Here is a 14,166-nt window from a genome sequence, read left to right as displayed (position 1 = left end):
ATCAGGTGAACGGCAAGCTCATTACGTCATAGAAAGCAATAAAAAAAAAATCGGTGTAAAAAAATAATAATATTAAAACGACATTTTATAAATAAATGTCTTGATATTAAAAGCACACATTTGACATAATTATAATTTTGGTGACAATATTTATCACTGCAATATATCAAAGATAATTTAGTGATAGTGCATCAGATTTGTGTAATGAGACGATTTAAACCTTCCTCTCGCGAATATTCATAAAAAAAATAATATTAATGTGGTATTAATATTAAATACTTAAATAATAAAGTGAAAGCAAAAGTACTGATGACGAGGAACCATTTATTAAGCTTGGCACGACAATCAGACACACGTACCATCACTGCAACTTAGGCAAGCGGGGACCGTCAGTAGTAGGTACGCGATAATGACACTAAAGCGTGAAGAAACACGGCACTTAATACAACAGCCCTACTCAGTAGCCACTAGGGATATTACTTTCTAAAATCCTAGGACGCAATATGAAACTTAATAATTTCATAACAATGCAGTGAATTCTTAGATCGGCATTATAACGCCACTATACCAGATATACCTAATTATCAAGATCTTACAAATGTCCATTTTCAGGATTTTTTTTTTCGTTTGGTTCCTAAATAATTACTTATTTGACGTGAAAAAGTAACAAAACGGATACCTAGTTCATCATATTAATCAGGATTATTTCTAAAATAATAAGCGCCTGTTCACTTACCAGAGGTGACCAGCTGCTGCAGCCGCGACGGCAGGTCAGCTGTGGTCACCTCGGCACCCTGCGGGTGGAGGATGTCAGGCATGGCGTTCCTGCGGCCCGTGCGTCCCGTCTCGAGAAACTCCTTCGGTACTTCCTCACTATTCCTGTCCTGCATTATTGCCATCATTCTTAACACTGGAAACGTTATGTAAAATATGTTACTTTTATACTTGTCAACATTTTATACACTTAAAAGAATTGTTCACAGTTTTGTACCTATCGTTATTACCTTAGGATACTTCATAAGGTAAAAGAATTAACATCTCCAATAACTACAAAGTCGTTATTGAACTTTTATTACAAAGCTAAGAAATACGAAATAAACGGCACATTGCAGACTTGCCAACTTTCGAGTACCGACTGGAAAGCTTGGACAATTACTGGACGGAGATATTATTAGGTTTCATACAAATTAATGCAAAGCAAACAGTTTAATCTATTCTCCGAATGATTTTATTAGAACCAGATTATTCCTGATTAGACATAAAACGAGCATTCGCATCAAAATTGATTCCGTGAATCCTTGGCAAAAGTTTTTATCAAAATATAGATTACAAGTAAAAGTCCGCGACTAGCATAAAAGAGTAGGGAGAGATGGGGTCAGGTCAGGGTCTTAGACCATTAGTCACCCCCTATTTGTTATATAACCTACTACAGCTATGGCATATCATGCTAATTCGGAACCTGACCCACATTATAGCAAACGTGATCTTGACACTGGGCAACATTACGAAATATTACTAATTGATATTACATTCGCGGTCTACAAAACCGAGTTCACTGGGGACTTTGACCGTTCGGTTTTAGGGTAATTACTGGTGTAATAAAAGTCTTTAAATTTTAGGTTTTGTTAAGTTTGTAAGCTATTAATTTTATCTGCAGAATGATCATATACATTAATAAATTATGTTATTTTGATGATGGTAGTCATTATTTTTTATACATAATTCTAAGTTACAAATAGTTTATAAATATAAATCTTTTACTGCTAGTTACTTACAAGTGAATTTAAATTTAAATTATTAATTATATTTTCAGTACGTTCCTTCATACATAGATGTAGGATCCCGATTACGTAACTTTTTTCTATTTATCAATTACAATAGTCATAATTATTTCTACTTAAGTTCAATATACATATATAACATATAATAGTTGTTAATGTATAATATGGTATATTGTTTAAATTCTCTTTAATTTCGCTGTTAAGACGCCGCGCCGGTAAGACGTTCATGGTAGACAGCTCCGGAACTTTGAGTGTCAGGAACGGGTGTGGCGAGTTCGCAATTGACGCTCACGTTCAAATGGTGATTGGCTAATTACCACATGAAGATACAATTAAACTAAAGTCTATTATCTATCTCAGACGACGTAGTGATAAATGTAAGGGAAGCCTAAATAAGTGGCCGCAGGTCAAGTCAATACCGCACCGAAAATATTTATGTGAACAAATATTTGTTTCAGGTCTGGGTGTTGTCGAACCGAAAGTTGCACAAGACAACATTCTAGGGTCACGAGTATATTATATGTAGATTAGTGTAAAGGTATTTTCGTTGTAATGTTTTTAGTTAGCTGCAATAGTAGTCACTTGTCACACTTAACATGGTATTCCATACCAATTAAACATATTTATGTGCACATAAATGTACTAGAAACGTCTGATTGAACTTTGTAAAGATAATATTATTATAATTTTATAACACATTAATTACTTTACAATTACTCTTTGTTCTATTGTTTCGCAACTAGCTTACTAAGAGTTAATATGCTATATAATTAATTCTCATCCTGATTTTAAGAGGCCGCAATATTGCTATTATATCAATATAATAATGCAAATGGCATTTGAAGTCTAATTCAAAGAGCGTAACAAATTTTTAACATATGAACTATTGAAATGTAATCTCTTCCTATTCCGCATTCGATACATGACAAGATGCCTAATAATATTAAGTCTAAACGATCTCCATTTCTGAAGTTTTATAAAAACATTTAGCCATTTGTACATGTGCCTTTTGTCTCTCTTTTCTTCTTTGCATCGTTTTTTTTTTTGTTTTTGTGTGTTTTGTACAATAAAAAGTAAAATATTTATTTACTTTTTATTATTTATAAATAAATATTCAGAATAGAAAAATATAGTTACAACATACACATGTCATATCTAAATTACTTTAAATGTAAAAGAGCGCTCATTTTTATGCAGCTTCATCTTGTTAATGTTAAGGTTGAACGAGCAAATTACAATCGCCGTTGGTCCATTGTCATGGTAATTGTAACAACCACTCTCTGCCCCATTATAAGCCCGCAAAGCTAGGCAATTACGTCATCTGTATACATACGTTCAATTTATCACAATGAATTTATCTATGAATATATGCATGTTTTTCCTTTACAAGGACAAGGCTAACGAAATGTGCTCTGAGATTTATTGGATTTTCTGCTCATATTTTTGAGGGTGAAGTTACATTTCTTATTAGCAAGGATTGTATTTTATTATTGTAAGCAGATTAATTTTACCATTGGTACAACTAGATCACTATTTCGAAAGTGTGTTGGTACTCATTTTAGAATATCTGGGATTGTATAGGTATATTAAAGTGGATAACGGCTCACGATAGTTATTTACGAATGATTAAAAAATATTATAAATTGTTGTTTGATTGTTCGTACTGGTATTCCAATAAATATTTTATTTTAGGTGATCAATAATACTAATAATATCTGTATAATAGTATTGTATATATTGTTTTATTTATAAATCTGAATATAGCTTAAATTAATATATTAATACCTCTTTTCTGGAACATCCTGTTTATACATGCACAAAGCTTAAATACATGCATATCACTTAACAGTAAACCAATTTGCCCATAATGTAAATATGTATTTTGTGGTACGATATTGTTACCGAATACCATATCATTGATGACTACAATTATATCTACTCAATATAATGGCTCTATTCTAGAGGTTTCGCTTTGAACTCTCATAGTACAGAGTTCTGTTAAGTTGTGAAATTGAATGGGTATATTAAGTATTTATTCAAACATTGACATTTATGCATGCTAATTTTATAAAATAATTTTAGCAAAAAAATAAATTTACAAAATTTCAATCACTCAACCATAACATTTGTGAGCAAAATTATTTCAAAATTTAATTCACATCTAATATTTAAGAAATCACTAGTTTTGTGTACCAGTGCTTTTTAACAAAAACCACTCAATTAAACAACTCAGTACATGCTTTAAGAATGATAGATGTAAATAGAAGTTATGTACCATTTCATCCCAAAGTCAATCTTCACTTGCAGATAGCTGGCTCGTGGGTATAGTCAATGGTAAAACGGCATGCACCTCACTGCCCTGAATCAATGGAACTATGTTAGTATTGAAGTAAACTATGTTATCCAAGCTTTATATACCACTAATTGTCAATGAGTTAAATTAAGTTTGTGAAAAAGGTCCCATTCCACAAGACATCAATTTCAGTATAAGTAAAAATAATATTTATGTAGGTTGGTGAATTGGAAAATAGTTCTTAAACCAGACATTATAATTTTTTTGTGGCAAATAGAAAATGGTTTTTGAAATGATTAAATGGTAATTGATAACCAGACAAGCTAATGTTTTTAGCTTTTAATTTATATCAGTGATTGCAATCAATAGCAATATTTTTTTAAAAATGGAATGATTTGCTGCTGTAAAACGAAAAACAAATAGATTGTTGGTACTTGAAAGAATCATGTATAGTCAATGCAAATAATATGGTATATGAATTCCTTATATTCATAAAAATAATGAAAAAAATTAATACAATTATTATACATACAAAAAATATATAAGAATCTTATTAATGGACTTAAAATCAGTGATTTCTTTAAAAAATTGTCTGAAAGAAAAGTTCTCTGAAGAGTTTAGACATATTAATAAAAAAAATATATATATTGAACCATAGTGATAAACTACATTTTAATTTCTAAATATTATGAGCCTACATATTATATGAAACTTAAATAAATGACTCTGAAATTCATTATATTTAACAAATTATTTAGTTTAGAATTACAACAACAAAATTATAATTACAGACACTTCATTGCATAAAATGCAGGGACAATATATTTAATAAAGTAAATATATTTTATTCAAATTGCAATAACCTGTTGGTAAACTAAATAACAATGCTCAGAAAGATTTAATGCATATTTTTATATATTAATACAGTTTATTTAAAAAAATCGAAGTTCTGTCATGTAACTGATACTAACCAAAATTACATTCTCGTTCTATATTCTACAGTTAAAATGTTAATATTTTCGAAGGTTTAAAACAGGCTTCTATGTCTTTCGATATGATATGATATTAATGATCTATTTCTAAAATTAGGCGGAAATTAAGAAGATGATAATCCTGATGGTAAACAAGCAATAATTAAAAAAATGAGAAACCCAAACAATAACCAAACTGTGCTCAAAACACAGCAGCAAATACCAGCATACCTGAACGAGTCTTTACACGGCGACCTCTCCTACGTTTAGTAACATGACCGGCAAGAACCCCGGACATTTTTAATAAATACAATACACCGACGAACTTGAAACGTTACACGACAATAATATACTTAATATAATTCCGATTCTTTAAAACCGTACTCACAAATTCACGATCACCATAATTTTATTCTTCCGATTGTCACAAGAAAAAAGTGAACGCACTTTAAATAATAAATTTAGTACAAATCACAATTTACGGTATTCTGAATTAACAGTTAACATCTAATTTTTTCGACAATTAGAGCATGCATAAAAATCACAGCAATACACAATAGAAAGGCGAAAGAAATAATATGACATATCGAACATCGAAGCCATGACAATTCTTGGTTCTGTCAACTTCTCATTTGACAGCAGTATTTTTATGAGTTGCCAGTTGTTAAAGATATAAAATACTTGTTCGGAATGTAATACCTACCATAATGTTACTCAAATATTATTAACAATAAGTATTTTATAAATAATATGAAGTCTTTTTAACTGAAATTCTTTAATACTTATTGTTAAAGGCTATACCTAAGTCGCAAACCAAAACACACATGTTGTCTTTTAAGGCAACATTTTTCTTTATGTCACTCACCAGCTGATTTATCTTAGCTCATCCATCATTATTTATGTAATTTTCGCGGTGTAACATCTCTTTAGAGGTAAAACAAACATAAAATCTCTTTTAAGCATTAATTACTATTGTTTTTAAGACCTACTCATAACTTTATATTGCTTTGATATTAGATGCTCCGTAAAGTGGTGCTAGGTTCTGTCGGAGCTGCGGCTCTGATTCCGACAATAAATGCAGCATCGCCGGTAATGGAAAAGCCCAGCGGGCCTGCGAAGCCTCCTCCGATGCGGCCTTCCGAGCTACCGATATACGAAGCTCCTCATGCAGATTACGGAGAGTAAGCATCCCCTTACATGAACACAAAAAACCGACGACAAATTTGGTGATTAGATGTTAAATAATAGATATACACAAGAATCCGAATTAAATCAAATCAATCTATGAATATTAAACAACACAAGTTGGCCAATAATTACTTTTTGTAACAGTTTGGTACATCCATTTGTGTAATAGTTTCTATACAAGTAAGTTTCTGTGGGTTAAGGTTTTTTTCAATGTGTTCAATTTGTTCTCATTTTGAGATTGATTTCAATGTTTGTCTTAGAGACAAAACAATGATCTTGCATTCCAATTATCTCTTTAATTCTAAACATAGTACGTAATTAAAAGACATAATGTAAATCATGAAATAGCTAAGAATTCTAGTTTCCATTTTTAAACTTATGAAATTTAAACAATGCTTTACTAAATTGTATGCATATATTTAATAATTATTTTTGACCTACAAAACTAAAAATAAATTTTCCAGGTATTTGCAGTCCAATTCAAATCAAGAAGAAGTTGGATACATAAAGTCTACTTTATTATCACCTGTGCGTGCGGTACGAGAGCAGGCACAGTCTCTGCTCCAGCACACTGAGTCTATAAAGCACTCTGTACAGGATAACTACCATGAATTCCAAGATAAAAGTGAATGTAAGTCTGGCCATTAAAAACAAATAATAAACTTATTAATGCTGTTACAGTATAACATCCAGCTATATTTTGTGAAATGTTTAATAGCACCACAACTATGTCACTTTTACAAAGTGTGATATATGTTATAAATAGTATACTGTATGGTGTCATTCTGCAATGCAGTTCTGTGCAGGGATGTTATGGAGCTCCGTAACCGTAACCGAAACTATCGGATATCCGAAATAAAAATATATCCGTAACCGTAACCGTATCCGGTATAATAGTTTCGGATAAGTTTCGGATAATATGTACCGACAGGTTTTTGTTTCATCGCTCACCCGCCACGTGAATCTTATATAATATATTTGTTATTTTTAGTCATAACATAACCTCATTCATACATAATATTTTTTTTATTTAGGAGTAGGTAGGTACTTACTTAATTTAATAAAGTAAAGGAAAAGTGTTGTGTTACGTACTAAATTAATTTATAAGGACAAAATGCGTCCAAAGTAATTTAATTTGGTCATTTTTTTTATCAAGTTAAAGGTAATTTTGCAAAATGTAAACAGTGTAATATTAAAAATAATTTAAACAAAAAATTAAACCACCTTCAAAAACCACTCAAAACCAAAAAAGAATTTCACATAACAAGTATATATTGGATACCAATTTTGGAGTTGGTGCCTAATTAAAATTGCTAGTTTAGCTAGATAAATACATTAATAAATGTACGAAAAATTTCCGTTTAATCTTTATAATTTCGGCGGTTATATTTTCTGTTAAAATTATTTTTATTTTTTGCTTTTTTGTGTTAGTAAAAAATAGACTGTCTCGATGGCGTAGTTGTCTTTCGCTCACAATACGACTGTCGCGCTGAGGAGTTACACCTCTGAGTACCCCTGAAAAGGGGAAAAGGTGTGATGCTATATACAGGGTGTCCCAGAAAGTAGTGCCAAGCGGAGATCCAGAGATAGCGCACCCCTTGGGGTATCCGAATCACCCGCATGTATGTTCCGCGATTTTTCATAGTTTTCGAGTTATGAATATTTTTCAGATTTTTTGAAAATTTTGGTTTCGAACAATTATATTATTTCTTTTTAAAAAAGTAGACGACTTATACGAGTTTGTATGTAAGAAGTAGATTCAAGCGAACCTAATACAAAAACACACTGATATATTTCGATCACTGTACAACTATCGCGCTGTGGTGTTATACCTCTACCTACCCCTAAAAAAGGGAAAGGTGTGATGCTATAAATATGTACCCGTATGTATGTCAGAAGTAGAGTCAACTAAACACAACTGATATGTTTCACACACAGTACGACTATCGCGCTGAAATGTTACGCATCTGCCTACCACTGAAAAAGGGAAAAGGTGTTATGCTGTATGTATAAGTATGTAAGAAGTACACTCAACCAAACTCAATGCAAAAACATAACTAAAAACGTCACAGGAAAGCTAAATTCGCGATTTCGTTTTCTTGTACGACATAATTATTCTAGGATTTTTTTAGTTTTAAAACCAAAATACTGAAGCGATTTTATGGGACTAATCTGGAGAGATATTCTTTCGAATAAAAAATAATAATTTCCAAATCGGTTCATAAATGAGTGAGTTCTGAGGTAACAAACATACAAAAACATTCAAGTCGAATAGATAACCTTCTCCTTTTTGAAGTCGGTTAAAAACTTTCCACGGATAGGAGGTGGCACTACTTCACTGAAACTTCATCTTAAATCAATTAATTAATTCCCCAATTAGTTCATAATTAATAATCGACGATGACGACGAACAATAGTTAGTAATCGTCGCCCTACTGTATTACATAACATTTTTATTTCACTTTAATCTTATATCCGTAACCGAAACTATCCGAAACTTACGGATAATCCGAAATAATTACATATCCGTAACCGTATCCGAAACCGATATAATTTTATTCCTATATCCATATCCGTATCCATATCCGAAATTGTATATCCATAACATCCCTGGTTCTGTGTACTATAGTTATACCTTAGTAGTAAACTTGATTGAAAATAAATATCAGATTTAATTTCTTACTGGAATATAGGAATTTTCATTTATATGGTTGATGAATATTCATAAAGTATTGTGTTAACAAATAAAATTTTCTATATGTTTCTAGGGATCGTAAAATATCTCAGAGAAGAGGAGAACAAGGAAGTGAGATATGGTGCAGTGGCAATGGGTGGTCTCACTGGATTTATCTTTGGCCTCAGAGGAGGTATCATTAGGGTGAGCTGAATCTTTATATTAAAAATAGTATTTTCAACTAACTTGTTACTTAAAATCTCACTATGAATTATTTTGTCTTAATGCATGAATTTCATGAATACAAAATTAATATTTTTAGGCAACAAAATTCATGCAGTTTATAAAGGCGATAAGCCTTCCAACTTTTGTGTACAATAAACAATATTTGCATTCTCATAATATACAATAATTTTCAGAGGGTATTCTATGCTGGTGTTGGAACCACTGCAATGGGTATGGTATGTTTCCCTGAGGAGACCAAGGAAGTGCTTAAAAGTAATTCAAACCTGGCCAAGCAGTACATCAACATTGCCTACAACTTCTTGTATGGAGGTAATTATTTGTACTACTGGTGAACTTTTGATATAGTATCTGGACTTTATTCTAGAATATCTTAACATTTTTTGCCTCAAAGACTCAGGTATGGTTATTGTTTTACATTATATAATGAGTAGTTTCTATGTGCAAGAAATTTGCATCTGAAATAAAATGCACACTTGTAAAAAACAGTTTAACTTGAATATATTCAGAATAAATTGTATGTGATTTCAGTAATTAAACCATTTTTGCTCCATTTGATTGTGTATTTAAAAATTTGATAGTCATCTAGTCTCGTTTTATCAGTGAAACCAGGTGATCCCCAACTGGAGGTGAAATTCCCGGAATTGTCATTACCAAAAAGCTTTTCGGAGTTTGTTGACATGACATTCTCATTAGCTTCATCAGTGAAGCAGGCTGTCATGCCCCCACCCTCTAAGGACGAGGTTCCAGCGAAAGAGTCTGCAGATTCTAAACCTTTGGATAAACAGGACTAGGTAGAAATTTGAATGTGTGTGATTGTTTTTTTCCATGGTCTGTGTTTGTGTTTTGCTAAGGCTATTCGATTTTTTCAATCTGACATGGCAATTTGTTTCTTCTTCTGTTTGCATTTTTATTCTTTTTTTCTGGCTTGATATAAAGTATATGGAATGTGTTCACATTTTTGTTTAAGCATGCGTTGCTTCTTTTATTATGGGTGTTTTGTTTTTAACAATTCAAAGTATTAATCTAAAACAAGATGAATTAAATAATTTATTTTGTTGTTTTTCAGGTATCAGCATTACTGATAGAGTAGATGATTGCAGTGTATCTGGTAAGTATCACGACTATTCAAAACCTATTGTATTATCGACATTGTGAACGTTACCTAATTTATAAAATGCATTGGTTTACGAAGTTAACATATTTTCTATTGTTTTAGCACTAACAGTATGATACGACTTACGAAAATTTTAGTTCATAATTCAATGCATCTAAGTAAAACGTTAAAGTTAAAAGATACATAATATTTTGCAACCATCTGCATTTATTCTATAGGCGATGACTAGACTGCGGCCCCAAACGCCATACGCTTGATTACCCCCGCTCCCATAGCGAACTCCAGTTCCAGACAAGAGTGCGGTAGCACACACCTAGCGTATGAAAATGTACCAGCTACGTAAAACGCCTTGCGTACCGGCGGATTGTTATTCATTGTTCGACGCCGCAGTTAACGCACTTATAGTATAGATTGTGAATCTTCTCTGTTCCGCGTATCTTAGTTATTATGAATGCAATGTATGGATTATTCTTGGAAACATTATCAGTCATGGTATTGAAGTCTTACTCAATTGTTAAATAATTGAGATATAATAGTTTTTGCTTAACTTTGTGCGCGCGAAATTTTGAACCAGCGCATAAGCCAGAAATCGTATATTTGGGCTCTTTAGAATAAATAATAGCATAAAAGTCTATTCAAATTTCTATTTGCAAAAAGTATATCGGACCATTGCTTCAATGAAAAAGGAGAATAATATCAGACAATTTCTTTTGCAGCGCTGTGAAAACTGAAGTAAGGTGAAGACCTTTTTACCGAGTTACTAACTTATTACCGACTAGTCTGCCGCAGTGCGATTATGTAATCGACAATGTGAAATACAATAAATAAATTATATTTATATTCAATGGTTTAATTTAAAAATAAAACTGATACATCATCACTATTGAAAATATAAGCTACTCATGTCTACGCAAATATCATTTCTTCCCTTCTCTTTTTTGTAACCACTGTGCCAGGTTTATGTTGAGCCTCCGGATGGTTCATTAGTTCCGGCGGGCAGGTGGATACCGAGCTAGCCAGCAGCACTTGTTTCAAATCGTAGAAAAGTGCCGAATCCTCCTTTGTCACAAATGATATAGCCACACCAGTTTTGCCAGCACGACCAGTACGACCGACACGATGTGTGTAGTCCTCGATCGTCTTCGCCATGTCGTAATTGATGACCATACTGACGTCTTTAATGTCAATACCACGACCAGCGACGTCTGTCGCCACCAATATATCCTTCGAACCGTTCTTAAGACTAGCCAATGCAAAGTCACGCTGCTCTTGGCCTTTACCACCGTGCAATGTACAAGCATTGAAGCCAAGTTTCTCCAAACCTTTAGCCAGTACATCTGCGCCTTTTTTCTGGTTGACGAATATAATAATAGGTGGTTCCACGCCACGCTGGAGGATCTCTGTTAACTTTCTGCGCTTCTCGTTTTCGCCGATCATGTGCACTATTTGTTCCGTTCTGTCGACAGGCTTGCCAACAGATCCGATGTATACTATAGCAGGTCTTCGGAGATAACTTCTCGCTAAGCGCTCCACGGCCGGTGGCATAGTAGCTGTAAACATCACAGTTTGTCTGTACTTTTTCTTCGTGTTATAATTTGCAAGCAGTAGAGACGCATCTTCGGCAGCATCCGTGTCTGGTTTTACATTAGACACTGGCATGTATTCCAGAATTTTTTGTACGTCAGGTTCGAAACCCATGTCAATCATACGATCAGCTTCATCAAGAACAACATATGTGCACCGAGTTAAGACCAAATATCTATTATCCAATACATCAATGAGACGACCAGGTGTTGCAATCACAATCTCACACCCCAATCGGAGTTTGAAACCTTGCTCCTCTCTGGAAAGCCCACCAACAACTACTACTGAAGTGATGCCTAATGGGACACCAAATTTGTTTGTCTCTTCTTCAATCTGTTGGGCCAATTCACGAGTTGGAGCCAATATGATGGCATATGGACCTTGATCTGCATCTTCCATGCGTTCACTTTTTGGAAGTGACTGAATCCATGTAAGGAGGGGTATAAGGAATGCCAAGGTTTTACCGGAACCAGTTTCAGCAACACCAATAATATCCCTGTTTTGTAGACCAATTGGAATAGCCTGTCTCTGAATGGGTGTTGGGCTTTTATAGCCAACCTTATTGATAATTTCCATTATATCGGGGTGGAAGCCAGCTTCCTTCCAGGAACGTATTGGGTTTGGAATCTTTCCTCCTTTTATAGTAATGTTATAGTCCTCCCTGAAGATACGCCAATCTCTTTCTGTCATCTCCTCCATGTCTTTCTCAGACCAATGACGATCATCCCATTTCTGTTTGTCCTCCTTCTTCTTTACCTTCTTCAAACGTAACTTCTCTTGTTCCTTCTCAAGTTCGGTCCTACGTTTCTCTAATAGATTTCCATAAAATTTGCTGTGATCTTTCTTTTGTGCTTTTATATCTATGCCTGCAATGTGGCCGCGACCAAAGAATTGCACTTGATGTCTTTCCTTATACAAAGTATTGTAATCATTCGAAGTGTCTTCTGATGCATCCCAATCAAATACAAATTTCTTATCATTGAGTCTTCTGACTCTACGTTTCTTTTTAATTATACCCAAATAGCGGGCCTTAATAGCTTCCTCTTCTCTTTCTTTATCCTTTGTTTTAGATGATTCCTCATTATTATCTCTTTTTCTATCAGCAGCAGCCTTCCTCTCTTCATATTTACGCTCCCTCTCTTCCCGTCTCTCTCTATCACGTTCATCTCTACTTTTTTCTTTCTCCTCTTTCTTAGATGGACCAGTCAGATCTATGGTAGCAATGGCAGGTCTATCAACATGAGCTTTCATTGCTTCTACTTGCTCCCGACGTCTTTCCAAAGCTAAGGCAGCTCTCTGTTCTTTTGTAAGGAACACAGGTTTGCTGCGGGCTTCTTCTTCCGCCTTTTTCTTCGCCAACAACTCCTCCAGTGATAGAGGCTCTTTCTTTATTGTTTTTTTCAACTCTGATACATCATTTTTATTTAGGTCTTTTAATTCTTCGTCTTCAACTTTAGCGTCGTCATCTTTTTTACCTCTAACTTTTTCGTCATACTTTTTCTCTTTATCTTTAACGTCGCGCTTCTTAGGGCTACGAGAACGACCACGTTCTTTACGCGCCGGACTTTTTGACCTATCGCGATCTTTTCTTCCAGGACTCCTAGCTCTGTCTTGTTCCTTTCTTCCCGGACTCCGAGACTTATCCCTGTCTTTCTTGCTAGGACTTCGCGACCGATCGCGGTCTTTTCTAGGACTTCTCGACCTTTCTCTGCGTTTAGTCTTATCCCGATACGAGTCACGATCGTCGTAACGATCGCGATCACGCCGGTCTCTGGAGCGCGATCGCCTCCTTTCAGGACTTCTGTCTCGCACCATTCTACTTGTGTATAAAACTTTTTGTTGTTACTTCTAAGGTGTAACCAAATAAAATTTAACAACCAAACCTACGACACAGATTGTCAAATTTTAGTGTTTTGACATTTGGCTATAGAGGTTATTTTATATTTTTTTATTCACTTGACCATAAATACCATAGTAAGTAATATAAGCAAATCACTCTAGTCAGTTTCAAAAAGGCCAGAACATAAGATGGTACATAATATTAAGAATGATATTTATATTATATGCGTCGCGTTAGTTTTCGCAAAATGCGTTATGGACAGCAGCCTAAGGTGAGCAGTGTGATTTGCTACAATATTTGCAGCGAATTTATAATGTATAATTTGTTTTTTATTTGTTTCTGTTATGCAAAAAAACTTTGAATCTTGAGATTACTTCTATTCAAGATTTCTTTATGTATTTTTGTTCCATTTGTTTACTTTATTTTTGTTTTCATATTCCATTAGCCAAAGACAATGTTCTTTTTTATATAAATA

General features: G+C 33.7%; 3 protein-coding genes across 6 annotated transcripts in view; 1 reads left to right on the top strand and 2 right to left on the bottom strand.

Annotated features, from left to right (window-relative positions):
* LOC115447832 overlaps window positions 1-5,684 on the bottom strand; it is a 59,067-nt gene extending 53,383 nt beyond the window's left edge. Inside the window, exons 1-3 of one of the 4 annotated variants that reach the window (XR_003939044.2) lie at window positions 5,434-5,683; window positions 4,057-4,140; window positions 737-910 (exon numbers count right to left, since the gene is read on the bottom strand). Coding sequence is in view for 1 of the 4 variants with exons in the window: in XM_030175071.2 (XP_030030931.2) it covers window positions 737-910; window positions 5,277-5,343 (241 nt within the window). In the remaining 3 variants the exon portion in view is untranslated. Of the gene's footprint in view, window positions 1-736; window positions 911-4,056; window positions 4,141-5,276 lie in introns of those variants that run through there. The other 3 variants (XR_003939043.2, XR_005113319.1, XM_030175071.2) reach the window with 3 other exon arrangements.
* Window positions 5,685-5,839: 155 nt separating this feature from the next.
* Window positions 5,840-11,107, top strand: LOC115447836. The gene is made up of 8 exons (XM_030175076.2): window positions 5,840-5,977; window positions 6,063-6,226; window positions 6,698-6,864; window positions 9,002-9,111; window positions 9,327-9,462; window positions 9,754-9,944; window positions 10,220-10,261; window positions 10,984-11,107. Exons 2-6 carry the CDS (start codon window positions 6,063-6,065, stop codon window positions 9,942-9,944), a joined length of 768 nt encoding a protein of 255 aa, XP_030030936.2. The 5' UTR covers window positions 5,840-5,977; the 3' UTR covers window positions 10,220-10,261; window positions 10,984-11,107.
* LOC115447835 (probable ATP-dependent RNA helicase DDX23) lies at window positions 11,079-13,780 on the bottom strand. Its single transcript, XM_030175075.2, has one exon. The coding sequence runs from the start codon at window positions 13,664-13,666 to the stop codon at window positions 11,174-11,176; it is 2,493 nt and encodes an 830-aa protein (XP_030030935.2). The 5' UTR covers window positions 13,667-13,780; the 3' UTR covers window positions 11,079-11,173.
* Between the last annotated feature and the right edge of the window lie 386 nt (window positions 13,781-14,166).

Source organism: Manduca sexta, chromosome 28 (genome assembly GCF_014839805.1).
Source record: "Manduca sexta isolate Smith_Timp_Sample1 chromosome 28, JHU_Msex_v1.0, whole genome shotgun sequence".
NCBI classification, from domain to species: domain Eukaryota; kingdom Metazoa; phylum Arthropoda; class Insecta; order Lepidoptera; family Sphingidae; genus Manduca; species Manduca sexta.
Note: the sequence above shows the minus strand (reverse complement) of the source record. Positions and strands in the feature narration are given on the sequence as shown.